Source organism: Elephas maximus, chromosome 23, assembly GCF_024166365.1.
Source record: "Elephas maximus indicus isolate mEleMax1 chromosome 23, mEleMax1 primary haplotype, whole genome shotgun sequence".
NCBI lineage: Eukaryota > Metazoa > Chordata > Mammalia > Proboscidea > Elephantidae > Elephas > Elephas maximus.
In genome coordinates, this window is record NC_064841.1 from 54,817,851 (window position 1) to 54,843,579 (window position 25,729).

Sequence of the window (25,729 nt, forward strand, 5' to 3'; positions counted from 1 at the left end):
CAGCCCAAGACCAGAAGAACTACATGGTGTCCGGCTACAACCAATGACTGCCCTGACAGGGAACACAACAGAGAATCCCTGATGGAGCAGGAGAGCAGTGGGATGCAGACCTCAAATTCACATAAAAAGACCAGACTTAATGGTCTGACCGAGAGCGGAAGGACCCTGGAGGTCATGGTCCCCAGACCTTCTGTTGGCCCAAGACAGGAACCATTCCCAAAGCCAACTCTTCAGACAGGGACTGGACTGGACTATAAGATAGAAGATGGTAGCGGTGAGAAGTGAGCTTCTTGGCTCCAGTAGACACATGAGACTATGTGGGCAGCTCCTGTCTGGAGGCGAGATGAGAAGGCAGAAGGGGACAGAGGCTGGCTGAATGGATAGGGGAATGCAGGGTGGAGAGAAGGAGTGTGCTATCTCATTAGGAGGAGGGCAATTAGGAGTATATAGGAAGGTGTATGTAAATTTTTGTATGAGAGACTGACTTGATTTGTGAACTTTCACTTAAAGCACAATAAAAATAAAAAAAGAAACAGAACAAAAATAAACAAATAAAATAAAGGAAGACTTCATTACAGTATTAGCATTATACAGTCAGGAAGTAGAATGTGATTTAGAATCAAGGATAACACACATGTTAGCATGTGGACAACACGCTTTTAAGAAAACAAAATTTAAAAGCAGATCACCAAAAAAAAAAAGAATTATTGTTTTGTTTTGTACCGTGGTTTCTGGTTTATTTCACAAAAGTCTAGGAATAATGGAGCCCTGGTGGTACAGTGGTTAAGAGCTATGGCTGCTAACCAAAATAAATAAAAATAATTTTTAAATCTTTACATATAAATCATTTTATATCTGCTTAATTAAATATATATATAGAGAGAGAGAGAGAGAGAGAGAGTCAGTTTGACTATAAATTATTATTTCTCTTTGGGACTCCCCCCACCCCAAAACCAAAAAATCCCATTGCCATCAAGTCAATCCCAACTTACAGCGATCCTGCAGGACAGAGGAGAACTGCCTCATAGGGTTTCCAAGGAGTGGCTGGTGACCTAGGAGACATATTAAGAAGCCCTGGTGGCAGAGTGATTAAAGTGCTCAGCTCAAACCCACCAGCTACTCCATGGGTGAAAATGAGGCAGTCTGCTCCTGTAATGATTACAGCCTTAGAAACACTATGGGGCTGTTCTACTCTGTTCTATCAAGTCTATGAGTCGGAATCAACTCAAGGGCAATGGGTTTTGTTTTTTTGGTTTTAGGAGATACAGTAAATGAAATAATTTAAAAATCTAAAGTTTTCTTTGTGCTGGGTATTAAGTTAAATTTCTATCATCCTCATGAAAAAGCTATCAGTTGATTTTTCAGTGAAGGTAACACTTCCTAACATGGTGGCTGAAGAGTAATGATTCCAGTCCCCATAAAAGTTAAACAATAAAAGTATTTATTTGTCATTCCGGTCCCTGATCCCCGCCCCCCCCCGCCGCCCACACACACCTGAGGGCAGTTGCGCTTCCTCTGGCAGTGCACACAAGTGTCTGCTCTGTCCTAGGCGGTCAGCCTGCAGTGTAGCAGCCCCCAGGGCGCCTCCCTTAGGACCGCTGTGACCACTGTGAGGTGCACAAGTGCTTCCACACAGCTCAGCCTCTGCCCTGGCACGCCCTCGGGACCCCTGCCATGGCACCAGTGTGAAACAGGATGTCTGGAATTTGCTGGAAATACTGAGCCAAGGAAAAAGAGGGATATATGAAACGAATTTGGCAGAGTTTAATAACTGCTGAATCTGCATAACGGCCACATGGGTGTTTGCTGTGGTATTTTCCTCTACTTCTGTGTATGCCTGAAACTATTCAAAACAGTTTTTAAAAAGTCAAGCATCAGACTCCCGTCGGTTCTCAGTGAAGGCAGGTGAAGCCCAGGCACCTCCCCACACACCAAATCTCTCTCCTTTGGCCCCAGGTCCACATCTGTCCTGCTCTCTGCCCCTGAGGCTGACCTGAGGGGCTGTACTCTGGGTACTTTGCCTCTGCCCTGAGTTGGTCGTTGGCCAAGGATGAGACTCATCATGAGATGGGAGGAGAAGGAGACCAGGAAATTCACTCCCCCAACATGCACCCAGCAGCATCACTGTGGTCTGGCTGTGACCTTCAACAAAATGTCACTGCCCTTCTCAAGGTATCTTGCTCCACACTAGTACTCTTTGTTGACAAAGCTCAGGTAACTGCTCCTGGTCTTATTCCCTCAGATGTCGGGGTGTTTGCAGTACCACTGCTATAGCCCCAGGCTCCGTGGCCACCTCTCATGGTTTCCCTTTACCCTCTACATTAAGTCCTCCTTGGAGTCCCTGAGTGGTGCCGGTTTATGTTTTGGGCTGCTAACTGAAAGGCTAGAGGTTCACGTCTACCCAGAGGTACCTCAAAAGAAAGGTCTGGTGATCTACTTGTGAAAAATCCGCCATTGTAAACCCTGTGGAGCACAGTTTGATTCCGACACACATAGGGTTGCCATGAGTCAGGGTCAACCTCACAGCAACTGGTTTTGAATGATCCTGTTTGACTGTTGGGGCCAGGCTGATTCACCATTCAACATGTCATGAGGAAAAAGATGACTCAAACTCACAATTATGAAAACTAGGAGTGTGCCTGACGGGCAGAAAATATCTGGAAGCCTCAGTCAGTGTGTTTTTCCCCTCCTTCCCTCCCAAATTCTTTCACTTGTCTGTAGAAGGCTGATCTCAGAAGCTGATGCAGCTAATATTGAGTCACCCGTCATGGGACCAGACACGAGGCTGCCGTGCTCAATAGCAGGGCTCAAAGTCGGACATGCAGGTGAGGTTCCCTCTCCAATAAAATGGAAGCTCCCTGCTGCCCGCCAGGAAGTCTGCTGAGTTGGTCTTTTCATTACTCTTCAGCCAGAACCACCAACCATCAGAAATCATCCTGAGGCCTTTCAATTGTTCCTTTTCTAAAAGGAAGGAGTCCCTAGCTAGTGCAAACAGTTAATTCGCTAGGCTACGGAACCAGGTTGGAGGTTTGGCGGCTGCTTTTCTGAAAGATACTGTTTTGTGTTTTCTTGGCCTCTTTCTTTCTCATTCTGTATTTCCTACTTGATGGTCTCAGACACTCAAACAATTCCCTTCCCAAACCAACTTGAGGAAAACTTGGACACCTTGAGGACATGGTAGCGGCATGAAAGAAAGCTTCAGCAACCAAATAAGAGGGATCAGACAGAATCAGTCGGAAATTGCTCCTGAAGCTGGCATGTAGTGGGTGGCCCTTTGCCTGTAACGCTTGGATTATGATAGAAAGTGGAGTGGAGGCGGAGTGCTTCATACATTCGGAAAACACCATGTCTTTGATGCTAGGCGCTGTACCAGTTTCTGGAGGATGGAAGGAATAACAACAGTATCTTCTTTTGGGCGACGATGCTTATTCTGTGTCAGATACTATGCTAAGTGTTTTACCTTCATGATCTCTAGTCTAACAAAATTGTAGGTATTATTTTACTATATTACAGAAGAAGTAGTTTACTGAAGGCCACACAACTAGTAACTGGCAAAGCTGGGATTCAAACCAAGTACCTGTGGATCAAAAGTTTATACTCTTTCCATCAAACGGTCTGCTTTCTCTTAAAGGAAGAGGGAAAGTATTTGTTGAAAGGAGTTTGTTTTGTTTGGATGCAGCAGTGTCTAAGGAAAAGAGGAGAGGGGGAAGAAAGGGAAAGGAAGTGGCATGGAAGAACAGGATAGGACCCACCCTTCTGATTCCCGGCCATCTGTGAGGGGCTGGTCTGAAGCCTGTGAGAACAGAAGGGGAAGGCATGGTGTGCATGAAATACTGGGCATGGATGAGCTTGGGCAGTGCTGTTTCCATCCCAGGAAACACAACCGTTCTCCCCTCACCTCACCACTCCTGTCCATAAGCTGCCGAGGTGCTTCAGGCTCAAAGGGTCAATTGGATGCAGAGAAGCAACTGTCTTACAGAGGGCATCACTGCAGGGCCATGACAGGAACCTTTGACCAAGAGGCTCACATGGAAAGAACATGAGTGAGCTTGTCCCTGAGCCCATGAGACTTCACTGCCTGAAATAGCTGGAGAAGAATTCACACAGATGAGCGGGTAGAGAGGGGTCAGGTCCTGTCAAGCAGGTGAAGGTTTGGAGCCATGGAGATATGGCTGTAAATATTAATTGACCTTATTTATACTCATGAGCTGCTGAAACCTAGGAGGTGTGGAATAATTTCTAATCCTTGTCTGGGCCCTACCGCCCGGTTCTATTTCTGGGTCACTGGTACTAGACCTAAATCCACCCCCACGTCAGAAGTTAAGCTGGCTCACTTTCTTTGCCCCTCCTGCACACCTGTTCATCCCTGCCTGAGATTAGTTTTCATGCACTTGGACTTGGCCTGTCTGCCTGCTCTTCTGAAGTCTAAATTTTGCTCCCCATCTGCAATTTTTCCAGCTGCCATCCAGTCACCCCAACTCACAGCAACCCCACATGTTTTAGAGTAGAACTGTGCTCCATAGGACTTTCAATGGCTGATTTTTTGGAAGTAGATTGCCAGGTCTTTCTTCCAAGCCACCTCTGGGTAGACTCAAACCTCCAACCTTTCAGTTAGCAGCTAAGCACATTACCCCGTGCACCACCCAGGGACTCCAGAAGACAACGGAGAGGAAATCAATCTCAAAGCAGCCTTTAACAAGTATACTTCTTTTAAGTCTCCAGATTGATCTTAAAATTTCAGATGAATATATTCAAGAATATATCTGCCTTTACTTTGATATATATGTAATATTTTATATTGCTCATCAGTTAGATAATTTCACTTTTCTCAAAATGTTTACACAAAATCCATGCTCTCAAGGTGTACCACATTAATCCCACGCCTCCAGCACCCCCCCGCAGGCTCTGGGGCTATCCCTCATACATGCTCAGAGCTTGGGAAGCCAGACTGAGAACGCTTTTAACTGTAAAATTTATTATCTTTCCCCAGGAATGAGGAGACCAGGCAATCGAGTTTTACATATTTACATGTCTTAATAAGAGAGACTTTAAACGTCTTGATAAAAAGTGTGTTTTAAACAAAACAAAAACCTTAAGATTGATACTTTGCTTCTCAATGCATATACTCTGCTCTGGATATTCATAGACACTGCTAACTGCTGTTTTAGATTTAAATAAATTACAAATTCTGAGGAAACCCTAAAGTACTCATCGCCTACATAATGTAAAGCACTGCAAAGACAAGCTCAAAGTTAATTCATACTTTTTCTGAGCCGTAAGCTGAATTGATCACTAGTGAGTCCAAGGACAACATAACCTGCTGCTTTTCTACATCTCTTGGGTGTTTCAAATCAATCCTGATTGTCAAAAATTTACAGTGTCAGCATCAGTGATTCTTTATAATCAATCACTGCTCTTAAATAACTTTATAAATAGAATTATCACAAATTAGCTCGTAACCTAAATAAAGATGGGTTCACCTTGAATTTGGAAAAACACCTACTTTCAAAGCGAGAAAAAGTGCTAACATGGAAATTGTGTGTAGTTAAAAAGAATCCACAGAAATACTGCAGAGATAATACATATGATGATAGATGGTAAGTACATTTTGCTCATGTTTAAACAATTTAGCATTGCTAATAGTAAAAGAATCCATCTCAGATGACTTCTCGTAATACTAGACACACAGCATAACCACATATTCCAATATGATCAATGAAAACTAAACCCATAAAGTATCGTCAATACTTTTATGCATTCATACATTTAAATGAGTTTCAAAATTAATCCTGACTTACTAGAAGTCAGGTTCTACTAGAAATGTTACATTTACTTCCTCTGTCTAATGACTAAAAATTTTCAAAAGGTAATGAGAAAAATAAAGCATTTTTTGTTTGTTTCAAGTAATTTGGAAAGCGAAATTTGAAGTCTTTTTATCTGTGATATCATCAGGTTACAAGAAGATGCGAAACCTACCCTGATGTCTATGGCAATTTTGAAGGTTGAATGTACTACCTGACTATAACAGTCAAAATCAATCTAAAATAGTATTTTGTTATATACTTTTAAAAAAGAAGAAGAAAAGCACATAGAAAGTTAAGGGACAGTTGTTATACAAAAATGGTTGTGTTTTTGCATAAATCCTCAAGCTTACAAATAAGTCTACGTTCTTATAAAATAGATAACTACATTTGAGGAAAGGAACAAATATTATTTCTTATCATCAAAGTTTATAAAGGGAACACAGAATGTTCTCTCTCTTCTTTCAGGCTATTCCTTGTAGATTTAATACAATTCTAAGTACTTCACAGTTGTTTCTTTTATATTTTCTGAATAACCACATGGCCAATGAGAGGCACTAAATACATATATTTTACGAAAGAGATACTGGGATATACCTAATTGATGCTCCATTAAGACAGCAAGACCATGAGACAGATAATCCAAAACTATCTGGATTAATGTGAAGGAATTATTTCCAACTCTTAAGGCTTAACAGTGTTACACATACAATTTCAGTTAGAAAACAAGTATCTACAGTTGGTTCACTTTTACCTCTAAAGAGCTATTATTTGTTGTTGCCAACCTACATTTCATTTGGGAAAACCCAATAACCCTTAAAAATCTCAATGCAAATTGTTGTAATTTAAAACATTCAGTCATTTACCTATTATCCTTGGTCTCCATTATTGCTTCTTCTGAAATTCTTGTCTGTAAAAACCATGAAAAGGTTTTCCTTCTTCTAAGTCTCCTGTTTCTGTTCCTTTAAGTGTGCACTCCGAGTTCAGCTCTTCTTGGCCAGTGAAAAGCCTGTTTTTTCCCCCTCAGTGTCCATTCATCATCTGATGTCAGAAAACATCGTTGTGTTTTGTCTTTGCGTTCCTTAAAGCATGACTCTCCAGTCTGACAGTGGCTATCACCTGAGTTACCCCTTCCAATCCAACAACCCACAGAAATGCTTAGGGTGCAAAAGTATTTATCTCTTAGGGATTTTTGGCGTTTCCCCTAAAGCAAATCCAACTTATTTTCATCTGAGGACATTCTATATTTCTCTTTTAAGGTTGCGGGGGAAGATGTTGTAGACGTCCTTTGGCTTGCTTTTTCCACCCTCATCTCAGCAGGTGTAAAATATTGGTGAAAGCCTTTCTTCTTGCTGTGATGATACTTGCATCTTAGCATCACTTGTGTGACTCTGAAAGAAAAACCAAGGAAAAGGAGTAGGGTAAACAACTCAAAGTAAATGCACGGAAAATGTCATTCTTCATGGAACACACCGTGGTTCTTAGCTTCGGTAATTTTCTAATTATAAACTTCTGCTTGCACCAGATCCCTGCCAAATCGCAGGGCATTTGTCCCTCTCCTCACGACAAGGCATACCTGTGCAACTATACACACTGGGCTCTACAAACAAAAGCATGCCTACTTGACAACTGAGCTTCATGTTCTCATGCCTCAGCATTTCTTCTCATAGCTCTACTTGCCTGGCTTCTTCCAAGTGCAAAGAAATGATTCCACCTCAAACACAATGTGCCTTTCTTCAGGAACAACACCCTTTAAATCCAAATCTATGACTTTACACGTAAAATAATTGATGTTTGCAAGTGAAACATCTACTTTAGAAAAAGAAGAGTAAATGTGTCTATCATAAGGACTTTATTTTACTAGTAATACTCTTAGTAATCACTAGTGCCTCCAACAGTTTAACATTGTAGGACATAAACTGGAAGGAAAAATGACAATAGACTTTTCCAGCAATGATAACCCTGAAGGGAGACATGAGGCTGAATTTTCTGCCCATTCATATAAATGTCCTGTTTATAAAATATAATTTCAAGGTGTTCTATTAGACATTATCACTTTTAAGGGTTACAGTCATTCTTTGAGTAGACAGAACAAGAGAGGAAGAATTAATAATATTTTAAAGAAACTTGGACTCAGGAAGGTAATTTTGTTGAAGTTCACCCAACAAAAAAGTGGTGACTTGAAACGAGAGCACCAGCTCCTGACTTCTTAGTCTGTGTTTTTGCTTTCTGACAATGTTTCATTTGTGGGCAAATGTCATTTAGAGATAAGAATCTAATCTATGCTTTTAACATGATAGATTCTTGGATGTTCAGAAAACACAAGAAAAGAATTCAAAACTCATTATAAACTCTTCCCTGAAAACATTTCCCCAGTAACTTGCTATAACTAAAAATATTACTAGGCATCGTGAGTGAGATTAATTTAAATAAACCAATCCAAAATCTTATTATCTTTTGCATAAAATCATATATCATGAAATTTTGATTGCCACACATTAAGAATTAAAGAAATATATTTTAGGAAGGAGAACCTCAGTTAAGGAATTAAGTTCCCAAGAGGATAGATGCCTTTTGTATAATGGTAAATTAAAAAAAAAAATAGACTCTTCAATTAGACGTGTTCAGATGAAGAGAACAAACCCAAATCCACTGCCATCACATTGATTCTGACTCATAGTGACCACACAGGACAGAGCAGAACTGCCCTGTCGGGTTTTCAAGGCTGTAAATCTACAGAAACGGACTGCTAAATCTTTCTCCTGCAGAGCAGCTGGTAGGTTCAAACCACTGACTTTTGGTTAGCAGCTGAGAGCTTTAACCACTGTGCCACCAGAGCTCTTAGATTAAGAGAGGTTATGTATAAAGTGAAGGACTGGGATCAGTTTCCGTATCTATAAAACAAGGGGACTGGAGTAAGTGTTCTAAGTTATTAAGTTATTACCACCTCTAAAATGTTAATGATTGTAGGCAGGTATACAAACAAACAAAACCGTGGCTTTGTTAACAAACAAACATTTGCATAAACCCAAAGAAAGTAGGGAATAAAGCTAAGGGCAGAATTAATGGAAAGAAAAACAAAGACACAATAGGGAATATGAGCAAAGAAAAAGCTAGCTCTTCCAAAAGATTAATAAAATTGGCAAACTCCTGGCAAAATTGATCACGAAAAAAAACAAAGAGGTACAAAAATAAATGATGGGAATAAAAAATGGAATGCATCAGAAATGAAAAACAAAGAGAATATTATAAATGCTGAGGTAATGAGTCAGAAATTAAAAAATAGACAAATTCCTAGGAAAATATTAAGAACCAATACTAAGCCAATAAATAATCCTATTAAACAAATTCAGTCACTGATATTTAAAATCTCCTCCAGAGAAAGCATTACACTAGACAGTTTTACTGGTGAGTTCTACCAAATATTTAATAAACCAATAACTCTAATACCATAGAAAGTCTACCAGAGAACATAAAAACAGGCTAGTAATTTTCCTTTTTCATGCTGTCCTAATCTGGTTTGTGTATTATTATATCAGCCTCATGAAATTATTTGGGACAACAGGCAGTATTCCCAAATAATTTCATGAGGCTGATATAATACAAACCAGGTTAGGACAATATGAAAAAGGAAAATTACTCACCCGTCTCACTCATGAACTCAGACTCAAAAATTCTAAACACATATTTGCAAGTCGAATCCAGCAATGAAGAGTAAAGATAATACCTTATGATCAAATTGGATTTCTCACAGGATAAATTTCATCACCCATTCATGACCAAAAAAAAAAAAAAAAGGGAGAAAGAAAAATAAAACAAAAAATTTAAGTAAACAAGAAATAAGTGGGAACCTCATTAATTGATTAAAGGGCAAACTTCATGCTTAACAGTGATAAGGAAGCTTTGCTATGGTCAATTCCATTCAGCATTTTACCAGCGGTTGTAGCAGTTGAAGACAGAAGAAAGAAGACAGGAAAAAGGAGAGGAGGGAGAAGGGGAACAAAACAGTCACTATTCACAGAATATTCAAAAATATTTCTCAGACAAATTAACAGAAAAATAGCTTGTCAAAGTTACTGTATAAATTCCATAGCATTTCTACCTACCAGCATGAATTTTAAGAAGTATCTTTTTAAAATGATAGCCATTTACAATAAAAAAAAACAGCAAGAAAAAAATATAAGGTACCTTGGAATAATTATAACAAAACAACTTATATAAAAATTTAGGAAGAAAACCTATAAACTTTATCAAAAGACATCAAAGAGGCCCTTTCCAAAACGGAGCTATGTACATGATGGGCAGGAAGGCTCAATATCCTTAATACATCAACTCTCCTCAAATTTGATCTTTTAATTGGAAACAATTCCAACCAAAACCCCAACAACTTTTTCTGTAGAACTTGACCACTGATTCTAAAAGTTTTATGGCAGTACAAAGGGAGAATAACCAAAGATGCTCCTTAAGAAGAAGAACTAGGGGGAAGACTTGCTTCACTGGATAAACCAACCCTTAATATAAAACCATAATAATGTAGTCAGTATGGTATTGACTCAGGAACAATCAACTAGAGTGAAAAGCTCAGAAACAAATCCATGCATAGACAGAAACAAGACCTATAAGAGAGATCTTAGTACAGTTAGGAGGGGAAAGCTGAACTATTTAAAATATATTCCTGAAACACGTGGTTATCTACCTGGACATAAAAAATCTTATCAGTACCTCTTACTGTAAACAAATATCAATTCTAACTGATTAAAGACCTAAGTGGGAAAATTGAACTTTAGAACTTTGGAAAAGAAACATAACACAGTCTCTTTATGACCTCAGGGTAGAAAAAAATTCCTTAACAAATTGAAAGCACAAATCCTAAAGGAAAAGATTGTTAAATTCAAACTACATTAAAATTAAGAATATCTGTTCATTTATAGGGTCTATTCATCTATTCATCTCTAGGGTTTCTAGGAGTCGGAATCAACTCGACAGCAACAGCTTTTCTTTTTTCAGTTTATTCATCTAAGTCTAGCTGTGTAAATCAGGAGAACAGGTTTGCTGCACAGATACCAACAAAGGCTGAGTGTCCAGAATATATAAAGAACTCCTGAAAACAAACAACAACAACAAAAGCCTAAGAGAAAAATGGGCAAAAGTCTTGAATTTATATATACTCTCTTTTATTTTTTTTTCTCTTTTATGTGTAATATTTTCATTTAAAAATAATAAAAATTAAATTTGTACTACAAATTGCATCTTATGCACAGGATAGTATTGAAAATAGATTTATAAGATGGTGGAGAATACTTAATACCATCTTTGTTTGAAATAGTGTCTTTAGTGTCTTTCCTTTATTACCATAATAGCTATTAATTTCTGGAGCCACTGAGGCTGGATGAACCCCTGAAACTACTGTCCGGAGATAATCTTTTATTATCTTTTTTTTTTAATTATTTTTATTGTACTTTAGATGAGGGTTTACAAAGCAAATTAGTTTCTCATTAAACAATACACATATTGTTTTGTGACATTGGTTGCCAACCCCACAACGTGTCCACACTCTTCCCTTCTCTACCTTGGGTTCCCCATTACCAGCTTTCCTGCCCCCTCCTGACTTCTTATCCTTGCCCCTGGGCTGCTGTGCCCATTTAGTCTTGTTTTGTTTTATGGATCTGTCTAATCTTTGAATGAAGGGTGAACCCCAGGACTGACTTCAGTACTGAGCTATAAGCGTGTCCCAGGGCCGTACTCTTGGGGTTTCTCCAGTCTCTATCAGACCAGTAAGTCTGGTCTTTTACTTATTTTGTTTTAGTTAGAATTTTGTTCTACATTTTTCTCTAGCTCTGTCTGGGACCCTCTAGTGTGATCCCTGTCAGAGCAGTCAGTGGTGGTAGCCAGGCACCATCTAGTTGTGCTGGACTCAGTCTGGTGGAGGCCGTGGTAGTCGTGGTCCATGAGTCCTTTGGACTAATCCTTCCCTTGTGTCTTTGGTTTTCTTCATTCTCCCTTGCTCTAGATGGGGTGAGACCAGTGGAGTATCTTAGATGCCCACTCACTCTGAGATAATCTTTAAACCTTAAATCAAAAATATCCCCTGAAGTCTTAAAATCAAGCAATAGTTTAGCTTAACTAGTAAAGAATGTCTACCTTGAGCATTCAGCCCTTTTAAGAACTACCCATATGGAATTGAATTGACAACAGCAACTAGAAAGATTAGAGAGGAACCTTATGGGGCAGTGAGTTTATGTTAATGGAGAGGAACAACTCAGAAAAGAAGGGTGAGAATGGTTGCGCAACTTGAAGAATGTGATCCATGTCACTATATTTTACATGTAGAAATTGCTGAATTGGTGTGTGCACCGCTGTGCATATCTTCAATAACAACAACAAAATTAATTATTTAAAAAAAAAAAAGAGTTAGGAACACACGGCTTAATTAAGTCTATGTAATAAAGTTTAAGGATCCCTGGGTAGTGCAAATTGTTAAGCCCTCAACAACTAGCTGAAAGGTTTGCAGTTCAAACCATCCAGAGGCACCTCTGAAGACGTGCCTGGCAATCTGCTTCTACAAGGTCACAGCCTTAAAAACTCTATGGAGCAGTTCTACCCTGAACATGCGGATGCCATTAGTGGAAATCGACTCAGTGGCAACTAGCAGCAACAACAACAACAACAATAAAGTTTAAAAGGGATGAAAGAAGGGAGGGAAAAGGAGGAGAGGGTGGCAGGAGAGGAGGGATTGGAAAAAGGGATCACTTTCTCACTGCATGATCTCATTTTTCCTGGCCTGCTTTGAGTAGCACCTCCCCTTTCCTTAAACTGCCGGCCATCCTCTCACAAGCCATCAGGGCTTACAACATACACCTTGTGGCATATGCTCTCTTAGAACTTATTCCCCAGGCATTCAAAGTATTCCTTAATCTTCCAAAGAATGGCCTGATGCTGGTATGCCCTTCTTCATTAATATTAAATTCCACATGCGGTATTTAAATAATATCAACTTATACTTGCAGAGTACGTTATGATTGCATTCATTTGTCCCACTAGCTCCTCAGGGCACTCTATGAGAGAGGCAGAGCAAATGCTCCAAGAGGATAAACGATGTGCCCAGGTCAGAAGGGCAGAGAGAAGGAGACAGGGTGGAAAAAGCCCCTGGGCCAGTCTATACGGGTGCCACAAAGATGCTAGTCTTTGTAAAGCCTGGCTTTGCAGTCCCAGCGTCTAGGCAGAGAGTGCAAACTCGCCGCAGAGAGTCCGGGCGCACCGTGCACTGCAAGGTCACACTGAAGACAATGAGACAACTACCACACCTCTGACCCCTCCTCAGACCACTCCTTCAGCCGGGTTTTCCGGAAACCCAGACTGTTTCTCACATAGTAGTAATGATATGTGTTGAGCATGCTAGCCTTTACAATGCACTTATCATGCTTTATTTATTGTTATGATCACTTTATACTAAGTCAAGATAAAAAAATGTAGAAAAAGGAAATATTAAAATGTCTTTATTTGATTCCCAACTGATAATTTTACCCACACACACCTTTCCTCTCTTCTCTTCTTAGTGTGTGAATAATTACATACTCCAAATATGCAGATATGTCCACATATCTGCAAAGACTCTGTTTATAATTAAAAGGTCTTTAGTTTTCTTCATTTTTTATTATTTTAAAACCCAGAAAGGTTTTTTATCCCTTACTGATATGCCTCGCCTTATATAAAAAAAAAAAAAATTTTTTTTTATATAAGATTATTATAATTACAGGCTTCATGCTTCCCTTGCATGTAATTCTCAACTGACAATACATACTTTTTTAGTGCTTCAGTATATCACACATTTACTTTTGTAAACCCTTAACAATGGCATTGCATGGAAGATAAAAGTTAGTAGCCTTTTTCATTGCATCTAATGTGATTGAACAATGACCTAAAGGAATTTCAAAAATAAGAAATGTGAATATTCAAACTACCCATAGTAATAAATCTAAAACAGCTCCTCAATGAAACAATCAAATTAATCATGGTATGGCAAATCTGGTATTTTTACTAGCTTCATGATAATTGTGTGCTTCTGCAGCTTATTAACATGGCCAAGAAATGAATATATCCTAAATTTTGAATAATCCCTGATTGGTGCAAACAGTTAATGTGCTTGGCTGCTTACCCAAAGATTGGGTATTCAAGCTTACCCAGAGGCACCTTGGAAGAACAGCCTGGTGATCTATTTCTAAAGATCAGCCATTGAAAACCCTATGGAGCACAGTTCTACTCTGACACACATGGGGTTGCCATGAGTCAGAGTCAACTTAACCAAAACTGTGACTGGTAAATTTTGTATACAGTTGAAACACTACTGATAGTAAAATTAAAGTGCAGTGTAAGAAGGTTACCTTGGAGAGGTACAGTGTTTTGTTATTAAGTGATCTCATAAGTATTATTTTATTCTCAAAATGGCCTGGTGATGTGGTAGTAAATCTTTAATCCCATTTCACAGGTAAGGAAACTGATGTGCAGAAAAGTCAAGCAACATCCCTTGTTGGGACTTAACTACACGTCCTTTGACTCCCAGCTCTCGGCTTATTCCCTGCTACTGAGCACCTGACACAAGCGTGCGTTCAAATACCATTTCCTTGTCTTCCATCCTTCCCAAAGGGAGAGAACAATTTCTACCACGTCCTCTGGGGGTACTGTAGCATAATGGGCACCTGGAGGAGTTCCGGTTCTTCCAGTCACCAGGACTTGAGAGCCAAAGAATCTCTTTTCTCATCTGTAAATAGGACCAGCTTGCCCTGCCCACTTAGAGGATTTTTGTAAAGACCACATTGAACTACATGTGAAAGAACTCAGTAAACTGCAGTTTATGAATGTTGGATGTCACCATTTTTGTTCATTTAATATTCTTTTCGACACATGGAGCGAGATGAAATTTGTCCGTGATATTCTCTGTCCACTGATTCATATCCTTCTATAAGGCACCTGGGACCAAAACAATAGACACTTCGCAATTGCTGCTAGGGAGCAGAGTTGGGCAGCTAAGGTTGTGCCTCCAGCCTTGGCTCTGAAACCCGAAGTCTCTGCCCACAGCTAATATATGCCTAGCGTGTCCACTCAGTGACCTCTGCCTTCCCAGCTAGAATATCCTGTTATGCCAACCTGGGTCGTGCCCACAGTAGGTGGACTTGGCACTATGTGTAACCCCATTTAAGAAATAGGAGGAGAAACGTGACCAGCTCTACCTCTCACAGATGTGGAAATTTCTTTGAGTCACACTGCTTGAAACAGAAACAGACTTAGAGACTCTGGGCTTAAATCATGACCACTGTATAAATAACTGATAACGCTCCCTTTTCCAAAAGCTGCCCTTCAGTGGGCTGCGAAGAGTATGAGAAGATGAGGAGAGTGAGCCAGGGTCCGTGGGTTCCTAAGGTGGAGGACAGTGAACTTCACAGGAAGTGAGGAGGATGCGGCAAAATTCCCAGTGACTAGCACAGAGACGCATGAGATTCAGTGGTGGAATTCTCCCCTTCCATGCAGGAGACCCAGGTTCGATTCCAATGGACCTCATGTGTAGCCACCACCCATCTGTCAGTGGAGGCTTGGGTGTTGCTATGTTGCTGAACAGGTTTCAGCAGAGCTTCCAGATTAAGACAGACTAGGAAGAAAGGCCTGGCAATCTACTTCTGAAAATCAGCCAATGAAAACCCTATGGATCACAACAGAATACTATTTGATATAGTGCTGGAAGATACGACCCCTACCTTGGGAGGCACTCAAAAACACATCGGACTTGAGTACACCGATGATCACAAAGATGGTATAGGACCAGGCAGGGTTTTATTCCATTATACATGGGGTCACCATGAGTTGGGGACCAACTCCATGGCAGCTAACAACAATAACAACGGCACAAAGATACCTGTCACCCAAAGAAATGAAAAGGAAGACCTTTCTGCAGTGCTAAAATAACACAAATCTCATCAGGAGCTACCCCTATTACTTTTTATCCCCTTCAATATAACATCCTTCCTACTTGTTTAAAAGGTATCTGCTAAGTTACCGAGAGCCACATCTTTTTCTGCATAAACTTAGAACTAACTACTAAAGACCCCTCCCTGTGGGGGTTGGGGGGTGACCCTTGTCATGTAGGAAGTAAAGACACATTGGAGATCTTCTTGCCCTTCTCCCTGTTGTTAGTGCTGCAGTGCTCAGAGCCACGGCCCTCTGCAGCTTTCCCAATCCAGATAGCTGTAGTTCCCCTAGAAACAGTCTTTTAACCCGTTCAGCAAAGAACAGAGGCAGAATCGCTCTTAGAAATCCCCTGAGAAGGGGGTACAGATTCATCTAAAAATGGGAAGTCAAAGCCAACATCATTGTTCATCATGGTTGACTCAACAAATCCACAATTCGTACACAGCTAAATCCTCTGTGATGTGGTGGAAACCTGCCCTTGAAAGTCCCTCACATTATAAAACCAAGTTGCTAAATACAGACAGAATTCAGGCCCACAGAAAGCCTCTACCACAATTATCAGCAGAATAATCATTTTGCCTTCCTTCATGTCAGAATAAAACATGAGTCAGCAAAGGCTTACACTGGTTGAAAATGGAATCTTCGCAAATGGAAAAGTCAGATTAATTCAATCTGTAAATCAATGGACAAAAATGTACGACATGGCAAGCACTGCAGATATCATTAACGACAGAACTGTGTTGGCACAATGTGTTGTAGAAAAAGTCATGGTCACCACAGCCGTTATTTGACCTCAAACAGACCTCTCCGTAATGGACTATGTACATAAAGTACACTTTATAACGCACCAAGAGATAAGGCTAAAGGCAAATGCCACTTCTGTGCCGCATTTGTGTATGCGTGTGTTCTTAAAAATTTCCATATAAAATTTACAACAGAAATAATGCAGTATTTAAATTTAATAAGAAGAATATATAAACAAATCCCAAATTATGCTAAATCCCTGTGTTTTATAAGTCTCTCTTGCTACATTGCTCAAAGTTCCTCAAGAATATCTTGTTCATCTTTGGCTCCCCCACTCTGTCTGGGTCAGGGCCATGAATACAGGAGGTTTCAATAAAAGGTGAACAATTTATTCACTTTCACCAATGTCTAAGTAATAAAAATACAAAGCGAGTTTATCTACCTCAGATTTCAGTCTGTTTACTACCCGAACTAACCCTGGGCAGCAGGGGCTGGGGGTCCTAGCATTGGAATAGAAGCTCCTGAGAGTCTTAGATTTACTTTTAAAAGCAGCTCCATTTATCCTCAAAGATAAAATTTTCTATACAAATAACATACAGGTGAGTTTTATGGTATGTGAATTACATCTCAATAAAACAAACAAAAAAAAAAGTAGCCATTGAGTCAATTCCAACTCACAGCAACCGTATAGGTCAGCGTAGCGCTGCCCCATATGGTTTCCAGGGAGCCACTGGTGGATTCAAACTGCTGACCTTTTTGGCTAGCAGCCATAGCTCTTAACCACTGCATCACCAGGCCTCAATATCTCAATACAGCTGTTTAAAATAGATTAACCCATTGCCATCAAGTCATTCTGAGTCATAGCAATCCTACAGGACAGAGTAAAACTGCCTTATAGGGTTTCTAAGGCTGTAATCTTTATGGATAGAGGCTTGGTGGTGCAGTGGTTGAAGCACTTGGCTGTTCATCAAAAGGTCTTCCATTGGAACCCACCGGCTGCTTCTCGGAGAAAGATGTGGTAGTCTGCTTGCATAAATATTGGCAGCCTTGGAAACTCTCCTTAAAGATTACAGCCTTGGAAACCCCATGGGGCAGTTCTACTCTGTCCTGTATGGTCACTATGAGTTGGAATGATTCCAGGCAGCTGGTATGGTTGTTGGTTTAATCTTTATGGGAGCAGATTGCCTCGTCTTTTTCCCGCAGAGACACTGATGGGTTTGAACAGCCAACCTCTTTACTGCACCACCAGGGCTCCTTAAAAATAGATTACATGATTAAAATATATCTCATTTGATATGATCTGACTAACATGATTATTGTCTACCTTTTTGAAGGGAAAAGAAAACAATATGCATCCATTCATTCTTTTAAAAAATAGCTTCCATTTCAAGGGCCTACCACGGCCATGCCAGAGACTTTACGTACCTGTTGTCTAATCTCTGAGGTGGGGATTATTAGCCTGTTAGTTAGCCCCATTTTAAGAAGTAGGAAAGTCTCCGAGAGATTAAGTACCTTGCCCAAGGTCTGACTAGAGCTAATACTCAAAACCAAGTCTATATGACTCCAGATAACCAAAAGCCAAACCCATTCCCGTCGAGTGAATCTAGTGTTTAGCCCATAGCAAGGACTGAACATAGTTGTCACACTTATCGGAGCTGATTAAGATGTGTTCAGTCTAAAAGTCACTTCAAAATGTATTGCTTCGGTAAAAATTGTGTGAAACCACCATAGACTGCTTCAGTGTGGATGGGTGGATAGGTAGATGGGTAGACAGAACAGGAAAATGACGAAACACTTTCTAAATGTCTGCCATTGTGCTAAGTACTGTGCTAGATGCCTTCATGTACATTACCTGATGTAAACCCTAGGACAACGGTGTGAACAGCCATCATCACCACCTTCTGACATAGGAAGGAACTAACACTCCCAGAAGTTCAGAGACCGTTCAGTGTCACAGAGCTAGGACATGGCATGAGATTTGAACTCAAGGCTTCTGAGGTCAAATCCAGTATAAAGCTACAATACACAAACTGCTTCTGACTCAAGCTAGTTTTGGTCTTTAAAAGCTCAAATCGGCTTTTCTTCCTACTACGTGAAGAACAGAAAACATCATATTTATTATTCATGGAAAAGATCTTACAAACCAAACAGCGTACAAGGAAAATACAGGAATATGAAAAATCTGACTTGGTTTGTTATTTAAAAAGGAGACGGAAGAAGCCTCATCCAGGGAGAAAAGAAAAAAAAAGTAAAAATGTGGTCAGTCAAACATGGGGGTGGGGGGGGTAAAGAAAAGATGAAGGGGCCACCAAGGAGTAAAGAGGAAAAGGACTTGGGTATCATTAGTTCACAGCATGAACTAAAACTTCACGAGCAAGATTAGGGAAAAAGAAAGCTGTTATTTCTAAGCAAAACTGATATTGTTAGAGGTGGAAAGGACAGAATTAAAACCAAAATAATTGACATGCTAAAAACAAATGCAGCACTCTTGTCTGAGGCATTAACCTTGTTTTAAGGCAATGGAGGCCGGGAAGGAAGGAAAAGAGAGAGAACTGTTTTGTCACTAAAATTGGAATATGCTTTCCAAGAATTTAACGATCACTTTTTAAACGACTAAGTGAAATGTTTTTTAACTAAGAAGAGGACTTCTAAATATTACTATATAACTATAAGACATGGTATCACTTAAGGGTATGCTGTTTAAAATGAGGACAAAACCATACCAGACCTAGCCCACTGCCATGGAGCCATTCTGACTCACAGCGACGCTATAAGACAGAGTAGAACTGCCCCATAGGGTTCCAAGGCTGTAATTTTTACCGAAGCAGACTGCCACATCTTTTCTCCTGCAGAAAGCCTGGTGGGTTCCAACCTCCGACCTTACAGTTAGCAGCCAAACCTTTTAACCATTGCACCACCAGAGCTCCTTAAAATGAGGGCAATTGCTATAAACTAAACCATAGCTACTTTTAAGAATCTCACTTTATGAGGTCGAAAAGACTCTTGCCTCCACAGGCTGTCTGGCAGCAGTTGTGCCTTTGAGCCCACAAACTGCAACCAAGGGTGGAAAAGACGATGACAAAGCCGGCTTGGCCAGGCGTCCCACCACAAATGCATGCTTCTAGTTACAGGCTGCAGTCCGCGTCACGGAACCCTGCAGGCAGCCAGCCCAAACCGCCCGTGGTAAAGGGACGCTAGATTCACAGCCGCATGACAGTGCAAAGAAAGAAGACTCTCTCGCCCCTAATGAGGTCGGAAATCCTAAGGAAACTGGTCCACAATGACCCGAAAACAACTACAATCACCGACTTGGTTTCGAACCCACTCTCAGCGGGTAAATGGCCAATCATACCGCGGGCCGGGCTGTTTCTCCACAGGCGTCCTCATTTACTCCTCTCGTTTTTACCTAGTTCCAGCCTCAGATACTTACGGGTCGCTGTCAGCATCCACATTCCTGTGCCTTTGTTTTCCTTTTGTAACATCAGCAGGTCCCTGTGTGACTGCTACCGCAGCCGCACTGGGTCCAAAACCGATTTGATGCAGCTGAGTCAGTAGCTCCCCCTCCCCAGACGGCCTTTTTTTTTTTTTTAAAGAGATAGGGCCATCTTCAACCTGAGATTTCAGTAATGCTGCAAAATGCACTCTTGTTGCTCAATGGGGCGGTGAAACAGCATAGTATACATTTTTTTATTCTCTTCAAATTGCAATGATTTATTTTTTCCTTTTTATTGTTGCAAAAATATAGATCACACAACATTTGCCAAGTTAACATTTTTCACCTGTACAATCTGGTGACACCAATTACATTCATCAACATGCAATGCTAGCCAATAACTGCCAAATTTCCTATCGCCACAAACAGTAATCCACTGCTTCCTAAACAATAACTCTCCTTTTCCCCCCTCCCTCCAGCCCCTGCTAACCACTAATAAACTTTGGTCTTTATACATTTACCTATTCTAGATATCTCATGTAAGGGAAACCACACAATATTTGTCCTTTTGTGTCTGTCTTATTTCACTAAGCATAATTTTTCCAGGTTCATCCACATTGTGGCATGTATCAGGACTTCATTTCTCTTTATGGCTGAGTAATATTCCATTGTTTGTATGTAGCACTTTTTGTTTATGCATACCCTGGAGGTGTAGTGGTTGAGAGAGATGGCTGCTAACCAAAAGGTTGGCAGTTCAAATCCACCAGGCGCTCCTTGGAAACTCTAGGGGGCAGTTCTACTCTGTCTTATAGGGTTGCTATGAGTCGGAATTGACTCGATGGCAACAGGTTAGGTTTTAGGCTTCGGTTCATCTGTTGGTGGACGTTTAGGTAGTTTTGTCCTAAAAAAAAAAAAAAAAAGACCAATTTTTAGGAGCAGAACTAGGTAACAAAGGACCAACCCAGACCCAGTGCCATTGAGTCGGTTCCAACTCATAGCGACCCTATAGCACAGAGTAGAACTGCCCCCACAGAGTTTCCAAGGAGCGCCTGGCGGATTCAAATTGCCATCCCTTTGGTTAGCAGCAGTAGCATTTAACCACTACACCACCAGGGTTTCCTAACAGGCTCTATTAAATACTAGCTGTGTGATCTCAGACAGGTCACTGCCTGGCTCTCATTTTCCTCGTCGAAAAGAAAGTGGCTTAACCAGGCAATGTCCAGTTGGAAATCTTATCATCCACTAAAAATAAATACAAAAACATCAGCAACACACTCACTGATAAAGTACAGTAACACATGATGCTGCATTGCATATTATGGCTCACAAAGCCCTTTATGTATTTTATTTGGATTTGGGTGTGAGGGTTCCAAGTTTAAAAAAAAAAAAAGCATTCGCTCAAAGTGCTTTGTAAACCCTAAAGTGTTAAGTTGTAAAGCATCCTAGGTTTTTGTTGTTACTGTTAATTTAATAATAAAAATATTGTAGTGATAAAGTAGAACCCTACTTTCTTGCTCCTACAAGTGAGGGAATGTAATACCAGTAAAGTCTACAAAAACAGCATCTCTGCTCCCAGGCAACAGCTACTCCCCGTGGGTCCACCAGAGTTCTTAGGGTTCTCAGTTCTCTTAGGAGAACTGCCCCCTCTTCAATACAAATCTAGAACTTAACGCGTCTAGAACCTAAGGGAGCTCCAAGTTGCCTTACACCTATGGACAACACCTAACCCAGCTCAGCCAAGGCCAGACCTGAAAAGGCTCGAATGAACTCTCCTGAGAGAGACCGAAGCAGGCCCAAAATGTCAGCATCAACTTCCCCAGCAGATGCCAGAGTAAGAGCCAGCTGCCTCTCTAGGCAGGACTACCACAGGAGATGCCAAATCTAATGTGACCTTCATGTCCTAGCCTCGCAGATCTCTCTCTCTCTATATATATGTATAATTTTATATTAGAAATGTATAATGTAATACACCATATAAATATGAAATATATAATAAAGTATATTTTATAATATATAAAGCTGTATATTTAAAAATCCATTTTTATATATAATAAAAATTTTCTAGGACATAGTAGGCAGTAGGAAGGTATCTTGTTCTAACAAAATCACTACCTAACAAGTTTCTATGGGAGGGAAACAGTGTCTTGAGGGGGCCCTTTTATCTGACTCTCACCACAGTGCCTTGTGAGCCATGAGTAGTCTGCCCTAATCTATGAAGGTGAGCCTGCCCCCTCCAGAACCCACCACGGCCCTAGTTATACAGCTCCTTCATCACCAAATCAATTAAACATGCATCTGTTGAGCATGGGCTATGGTTCCTGGAGGGTCCCTAGGTGGCGCAGGTGGTTTGTGCTTGGCTGCTAACCTAAAGATTGGTTCTTCGAACCCAAGCAGCAGCACCAGGGAAGAAAGGCCTGGTGATCTGTTTCCATAAAGATTACAGCCAAGACCACCCTATAGAGTAGTTCTCTCTGTAACACATGGGGTAACCATGAGTTGGAACCGATTCGATGGCAATGGATTTAGTTTTTTTCTTTAATGGCGTGGCACTCAGCTGTTTTTGTTGTTAGGTGCTGTGGAGTTGGTTCTGACTCATGGTGACTTACAACGGAACGAAACATTGCCCAGGTCTGCACCATCCTCACGATCATTGTTATGCTTGAGCCCATCGTTGCAGGCACTGTGTTAATCCATCTTGTCAAGGGTCTTTCTCTTTTTCACTGAACCTCTACCAAGAACGATGTCTTTCTGCAGGGACTGGTCCCTCCTGATAACATGTCTGAAGCACGTGCACTCAGCTAGGTGCTAGGAATTGAAAGATGGATATCCGGTTTCTGGCTCACCAACCTGGCCATCTGCTTATACCTTGTAAAATACTGGAGTCTCATAGGAGCAAAAATGATACACCATAAGTATTTATAACCCCCCCTCCCCCACCTTCCGAGGAAAGTGGGTCCCTAGGAAGGTGGTTTTGTTTCCCACAGTGTAGGGGCGTTTGAGGTACACGTAGCAGAAGCCTAAAGAAGTGATAGCTCATGCTGCACAGGTGTTCTGACCCAGCTAGCAAAATCTCCAGGCACAAGGAAACCTGAGGAGAGCGAAATCGAAGCAACTGAGAGCAATTTGAGAGATTGGAGAGGGAGAGAAGAATTGAAATGTTGCCATGATAAGTAAAACCTTTGGGAAAGAGATTTAGGAAATGAATTTTTAGGAAGGCGTACAATATAATTCTGCCTTCAGCACCCACTTTAAGAGAATACCTTTAGTAAAAAAATTCATGTTCCTCCTCCAGGCTTTTGGAGTTGGATTCAGGATCCTTTAGGACATGACACAGTGTTGAGTCACATTTGGCACTGGGAGAAAGAAGACATACGTGGGTTGCAAAGCAACTGTTGCTGGGTGAACATGGAACTCTGCTCCCTGGGCCTGAAAGCTCATATGTAGGGACTGCTCTGTAGTAGGGCTGCTCTTCTGCTGCTAAGGGGTTCCCTCCACTTCCTCCAAGTCCTCTCTTACCTACTGCATCATCACCGCCACCACCAGGATGCAGGCTCTCATCATTGCTGTCTTACACACATATATCAATCAGCAAACCCGGCTCTTCCCACTGCTCTCTCCTGCCAGTGGCCTGTGTGCAGGCAGGTAGGTGGCTTCACCAGCTTGGCCTGCCATCTGGGGCTGGACTTTGCATTAATTTGGTGCTATTTTTTGCAATTAAATGACAAAACCCAGATGTCATTTTTCTCTTAACAGTTATTGTTTTACTCTGGCTATAAAAGCAATCTATGTTCATTTAGAAAATATGAAAAATATGGTCCATAATTCTGCCATCTATATGTACATGTGTGTGTTGTTGTGTGTCATCAAGTGGTCTGACTCATAGCACCTGGTGGTGGGTTCTGAGCAGCTGGTAGGGTCCAACCGCCTACCTTTCAGTTAGCAGCCCAGAGCTTCAACCATTATGCCACCAGGGCATACAAAGAGAGAGACCAAAATCTGTTGCCACTGAGCCGATTCCAACTGATAGCAACCCTGTAAGACTGAGTAGAACCGCCCCATAGGGTTTCCAACGAGAGGCTGGTGGATTCAAACTGCCAGCATTTTGGTTGGCAGCCAAGCTCTTAACTACTGCACCTTCAACCCATAAAAAAACAAACCTGTTGCTCCGGAGTGGATTATGGCTCAGAGCGACCCTACAGGACAGACTAGAACTGCCCTGTAGGGTTCTGCACCATCAGGGCTCCATATATATATATATATATATATATATATATATATATATATATATATATATATATATATATATATATATATACACCTGTGAAAGCCAGAACCTGTGTAAGGCAGAAACCTATAAGAAGGAAAATTAAAATATTTTCCACTAAAAGAAGCGGTAGAAAAGTAGTAAGACTGCACCCTGTCAAAGGCGGAAAACATTCAAGACCTGGGAAAACAAGGCAGTCCTGTTGAGTTCCGGTTCTCATAGGTTTCCTTAACCAAAAAAAACCAAACCCACTGCCATCGAGTCGATTCCGACTCATAGAGACTCTATAGGACAGGGTAGAACTGCCCCCATAGAGTTTCCAAGGAGCACCTGGTGGATTTGAACTGCCAACCTTTTGGTTAGCAGCCATAGCACTTAACCACTACACTACCAGGGTTTCCCAGGTTTCATTTTATATATACATACATAAAAGAATTTTGCATCCTTTTTTTTCCCTGCTTAGCATTATACTGAGAACATTTTCCTCTTTCTTTGAAAGCATACTTTTTGTTGTTGTTGTTGTGCTTTAAGTGAAAGCTTACAAGCCAGTCTCTCATACAAAAACTTATATACACCTTGCTATGTACTCCTGGAAATCCTGGTGGCATAATGGTTAAGTGCTACGGCTGCTAACCAAAAGGTTGGCAGTTCGAATCCACCAGACACTCCTTGGAAACTCTATGCGGCAGTTCTCTGTCCTATAGGGTCGCTATAATCGGAATCCGCTCGACAGCAACAGGTTTTTGTTGTTGTTGTTATGTACTCCTGGTTGCTTTCCCTTAATGAGACAGCACACTCCTCTTCCACCCTGTATTCCGTGTGTCCATTCAGCCAGCTCCTGTCTCCCTCTACCTTCTCCTCTCGCCTCCAACAGGAGCTGCCCAGATAGTCTCCTGTGTCTACCTGAGCCAAGGAGCTCACTCCTCACCAGTAAAATTTTGTCTTATATAAAAAAAAGTCAGTCCAATCCCTGTCTGAAGAGTTGGCTTTGGGAACGGTTCCAGTCTTGGGCTAACAGTAGGTGTGGGGACCATTTCTCAGTCAGACCATTAAGTCTGGTCTTTTTATGAGAATTTGAGGTCTGCATCCCACTGTTCTCCTGCTCCATCAGGGATTCTCTGTTGTGTTCCCTGTCAGGGCAGTCATCAGTTGTAGCCAGGTACCATCTAGTTCTTCTGGTCTCAGGTGGATGTAGTCTCTGGTTTACATGGCCCTTTCTGTCTCCTGGGCTCATAATTACCTTGTGTCTTTGGTGTTCTTCATTCTCCTTTGCTCCAGGTGGGTTGAGACCAATTGATGCATCTTAGATGACTGCCTGTTAGCGTTTAAGACCCCAGACGCCACTAACCAAGGTGAGATGCGGAATGTTTTCTTAATACATTTGCAATGCCAATTGACCTAGATGTCCTCTGAAACCATGGTCCCCAGACCCCTGTCCCTGCTACTCTGGCCTTTGAAGCATTGGATTGTATTCAGGAAACTTCTTTGCTTTTGGTTTAGTGCAGTTGTGTTTCTCTCTCCTATATT

The 25,729-nt window shown here is 41.1% G+C and overlaps 1 protein-coding gene across 1 annotated transcript in view; it reads right to left on the reverse strand.

The window, feature by feature from the left end:
- SACS (sacsin molecular chaperone) overlaps positions 1-20,010 on the reverse strand; it is a 147,083-nt gene extending 127,073 nt beyond the window's left edge. The window contains exons 1-2 of the mRNA XM_049867140.1: positions 19,936-20,010; positions 6,668-7,192 (exon numbers count right to left, since the gene is read on the reverse strand). Of these exons, the coding sequence (XP_049723097.1) occupies positions 6,668-6,687 (20 nt within the window). The 5' untranslated portion in view covers positions 6,688-7,192; positions 19,936-20,010. The remainder of the gene's footprint in view (positions 1-6,667; positions 7,193-19,935) is intronic.
- Between the last annotated feature and the right edge of the window lie 5,719 nt (positions 20,011-25,729).